The following is a 4563-nucleotide window of genomic DNA, read 5'->3' as shown; positions in this document are numbered from 1 at the left end:
TTTCCCCTCCCCCCAACCTGGCCCCGGCCGCACTCTCGCTCAGCGCCAGCTGTCTCTGCCCGTCCGTGCACCCTGATTCCGGCTGGAGAGAATCCGGCTCGCCTGACTAGGCTGAACCCCATTCTCGCCACCCCTCCAGGATCAGAAGAAGGGTGCTGAGTCACAGGGGACTGTGGGTAGGAGGGATACACACACAGTCGGAGGAAAGGGGGATGCTGCACCAAGTAATCTGACCCCCTCCACCTTCTTGCGCCAAGCACGTGTTTGGTCAGTTCCGGGGACCGGGAAGTGAGGGGGAGGCTAGGGGCGGAGGGCAGCCGACCGGGTCTCCTCGCCAGCGGAAGAGACTGGGCACGGGACCGCGTGACTCCCCTCAGGAGAATTAGGGCACAAAATGCTTGGTGGAGCAGGAGGGGATTCCAGGAGGACTCCTCTCTGCTCGTGAAGAATCCCACCCCACTCCACTCCCTTCCCCAGCCTCCGAAATTTTTTTCACCATGGTGAGTCCAGGCGGTGGGTCTCACGTAGAGTCCGGGTGACGGGTCTCAGTGAGAACTGCGCTAGCTGCAGTGCCGCACCGCTCTTATACGCGGGGGGCGGGCCCACGCGCCCCGACCGCCCACCAGGAGCTGGGCAGCCCATAGGCCACGCCCCGAAAGATAGGCGGCCCGGAGGGGTGGGGCCAGGGCGAGTCCCCTCCCCCTGGCGTGCCCCCGTCCCTCACCTGTCCCGCGTGGGTTAGGGGTAGCGACCGGAGCTTTAACCCTGCGCTCCGGGTTTTGAGCCGACACTCAGAGCTCCTGAGCTCCGCTGTTGGGACGCAGGGCGCAGTGCCAGGACGAGTCTCGCCACCTGCGTCATGGGGGCGCCTGTGGCTCAGGTGTTCTGACTTAGGGCGGGTGCTGTAGAGACTGTTTATCCGAAGTGGCTGTAGCCAGCCTTCGCCGGTGCCCTCCCCGACCCGCCTCCCTGGAGGCTCCGGCCGACTGCCTGGCTCTGGCCTGTCCCCCAGGAACCCCTTGCAGCTGCAAGCGGCCTGCTGGTCCCCGGCCGGGATGGCTGGCCTTCGCCAACGCCCGTGGGCGGCCGAGGACCAGGAGCTGCACAGCCTGAGCCCCAGGTTTTCGATCCCTTAGGCTGCTCCGCGGAGCCGAGCCCCACAGTCTGTCTGCGACGGCCGACCCCCGGAATCTCCTGCGGCTCGCAGGCCACCCGCCGGTCAGTGGCCCCGTCATCAGCGCCGTCACTATTAGCCTGCCCTCGCCATCGTCACCTGCCCGTTTTCCTGCTGCCAGAACTGCCTGAGCTCTGGACCGAAGCCCTCAGTACCTGGATTCGCATCTTGACTGCCCTATGTGACCTTGGGCAAGTGACTTAACCTCACTGAGTCCTTGGCATTTTCACCGGTGAGAGGAGACAATGATTCCACCCCCAGAAAGCATTGTTGTGAGGTATCATAACGTTTGTTGACTCCAAAGAGGAAAAAAGGAAATGGAGATTCAGATATCATGGCTGATTTTGACTTCCCCACCCTCTTCTGTCCCTAAGCCACAGGCAGGATCTGCGACATGCATCTCAACGCCCTCAGAGCTCAGGTGGAGCTCTCAGCTGAAGCTATTCCTTCTTTTTACGTTTCATTTCCATTTCTTGCAAGAATGGGCTTTTCAATCTACTTCTGCTTTCCCTTGCATGCCTTACATTTTCTAGCTGTCTCCCTTCACTGAGGAAATCATCAGAAGTGCCCTATGTGCCTATTGGTCACATTAAGAAACCTGTCTCCCAGGCTAGTCACTTAGAAAGCATTCACCTGCCTCTCCTATCAGAGTGTTTCCTAGGGCCAGAGCTGCCTGACAGAACAACGCATCAGGATAAAATAACTAGCAATGGCAACTTTCTACCAACAAAATAGCTAATCGACACCTTACTTAGGCAAGGCATGGAAAGAAATACAGTGAAATATGACAAGGTCTGTTTTCCCAGTAGACTAACCATATGGTTGGGAGAACAAGACTCGTTCATTAAAAAGAAAACTGGCAAGGGCATACAATGAGGCTGCTTTGGGAAATGGGGTCATGGTCTCTACAGAGCAAGGAGCCTTGGTGATTACAGAACACACGGCCTCTTGCAGACCTTCCCTGGCCCTCTTTTTTCCTTGTGCACCCCAACCCCAGCAGAATGAATATTTTAAGAAGATTGCGCTATCTTAGGGCAAAATCAAAAACCTATTTGCCCTTCAGGTTCAGCTTCTTTCTTTGTAAAACTGGGATAATAACTTCGGATTGTGAGGACCAGATGAACTGAGGGATGTGTACGTACACAGCAAAGCACCGTGTATGCAGTTGTCTGGACTCTTAGAGCATTTTATTCATTTATTTTAGCGTGTGTAGCACATCATGCTGCGGTTATTCTTGTACACGTCCATCTTATTAGATAGCGGCCTTGTTGAAGGTAAGGATTGTGTCTTATTCCCTTTTGTGTCTGTAGCTCCTAGTATGGCGCTTAGCATGTGGTAAAGATTTGCTAAGTGTGTGTCAGGTGAATTTTTTCACTACAGAGATGGGACTAAAGTTAAGGTGAAACTCTAAGAAGTCAGAAGTTTCAAATTAGCAGCCTGGAGGCCAAATTCGCCCACAGTGTTAACCCCCGTAGCGTTTAGAATATGAAAAAAATCAGGAATTGTCTTTGGGGCATCCCCAAAGACCACCCCTATGTTAGGAGACTTGCCAGACAGACTCTCAGGACTCAGCATAAACTTGGACTCACAGCTAAGGTTTATTACAGTGATGTAGGAACAATACACAACTGGATGATAAGGGGAAAAGACACAAGCAGAGTCTGAAGGAACCTATGCCCTCTCCCTCCCATAAGGGCTCACACAGTGTACTCTTCCTCCAAAATGAAAATGTGACAACGTTTTCCTGCAGTGTTTCTGCCCAAGAAAGCCCGTTAGAGACCCAGCACCCAAGGTTTTTAGTGGGGTCTGGTCGCGTAGGCACCTCTGCCTTGCACTTACCAAAATTCCAGACTCTTTAGAAGAAAAGCAGGTGTTCAGCATAAATCATATCGTTTACGCACACCATCTAGGCACAATGAACCATGCTTATCAGTTAGCTGTTGACTGGGCGCACTCTAAGAGCCAAGTTCCCAGATGCCAGCCAAGGGCCAACCTTGCGAGCAGGCCTTTCTAAGTCTCAGTTCTGCTATGTTAACTCTTTTCTGCACGATCATGTAAAAATCCAGATTTCCAGCTTATCTTGAAAAGAATTGGAAGATATGACTATTCTAGGCCTGCATTCCCATTTAGCAATTGTGATAGGCAGAATCGCTCCCCACCAAGATGTCCACATCCTAATCCCTGGAATCTGTGACTACGTTACCTTACATGGCAAAATCCCTGGAATCTGTGACTACGTTACCTTACATGTCTTTTTGGATGTGATTAGGGTAAAGGTCTTGAGATGGGAGGTTATTCTGGATTTTCTGGGTGGGCCCAAAGCAATCACAAGTGTCCTTATAAATGGAAGAGGGAGGCAGGAGAGTCAGAGTCAGGGAAGGAGAGGTCAGAGTGATGGCTTTCAAGATGAAAGGAAGCCATGGTAAGGAATGTGGGCAGCCTCCAGAAGATGGAAAAGGCAGGGAACATATTCTCCTCTAGAGTCTTTAGAAGGAAGACAGCCATACCAACACCTTGAGTTTATCCCTAAACAGGCTTCCAATTCCAGTGTGCAGGGCAGAGGGCTTCCCCACACACCACCAAGCAATTCTCAGACACCAGCATGGTGTTCAAGAATACAACTCAGGGCTTCCCTGGTGGCGCAGTGGTTGAGAGTCCGCCTGCCGAGGCAGGGGACACGGGTTTGTGCCCCGGTCCGGGAAGATCCCACATTTCGCAGAGCGGCTGGGCCCGTGAGCCATGGCCGCTGAGCCTGAGCGTCCGGAGCCTGTGCTCCGCGACGGGAGAGGCCACAGCAGTGAGAGGCCCGCGTACCGCAAAAAAAACAAAGCAAAAAACAACTCTATTCTGCCACTTTCTGCCTGGAGACAGCATCAGATTCCCCAATTAAGGGTTTGGTCCTACAAGACTGTCACCCACTCCCCACTTCAGATGCCAGTCGCTAGCCCAGGTTGTTGCCTGTGCTTCTGACCCACCAGCTACAAATTGGAAGTTCCAACAGCCCCCTCCAATTCAGGATACCAATCACAAGTCCAGGTTGTTACCCGTCTTTCTGACTGACCGGCTGTAAATTAGAGGTTACCATTACTTCTTCCTTGGGTTCAATTAATTTGCTAGAGAGGCTCACAGAGTTCAGAGAAACATTCTACCTACTAGATCACTGGTTTATTATAAAAGGATATAAGCCAGGAGCAGCCCGATGGAAGAGATGCAGAGGGCAAGGTACGGGGAAAGGGCATGAGCTTCCATAGCGCCAGGAGCGCCACTCTCCCAGCACCTCCATGTGTCCACCATCCTGGAAGGTCTCCAAACCCCATCCTTTTGAGTTTGGCTGGAGGCTTCATTACATAAGCATGACTGATTAAATCATTGACTATTGGTAATTGAAC

At 52.6% G+C, this 4563-nt stretch overlaps 1 protein-coding gene across 1 annotated transcript in view; it reads right to left on the bottom strand.

Moving 5' to 3' along the window:
• Positions 1-578, bottom strand: part of LOC112411846 (tubulin alpha-4A chain) — a 3743-nt gene extending 3165 nt beyond the window's left edge. The window contains exon 1 of the mRNA XM_024763171.1: positions 497-578. Within this exon, the coding sequence (XP_024618939.1) occupies positions 497-499 (3 nt within the window). The 5' untranslated portion in view covers positions 500-578. The remainder of the gene's footprint in view (positions 1-496) is intronic.
• Positions 579-4563: the final 3985 nt, after the last annotated feature.

This window comes from Neophocaena asiaeorientalis, unplaced genomic scaffold, assembly GCF_003031525.2.
Source record: "Neophocaena asiaeorientalis asiaeorientalis breed wild unplaced genomic scaffold, Neophocaena_asiaeorientalis_V1.1 scaffold86, whole genome shotgun sequence".
NCBI classification, from domain to species: Eukaryota; Metazoa; Chordata; class Mammalia; order Artiodactyla; family Phocoenidae; genus Neophocaena; species Neophocaena asiaeorientalis.
The sequence above is the reverse complement of the archived record's forward strand: the minus strand, read 5'-3'. Positions and strand labels throughout refer to the sequence as shown.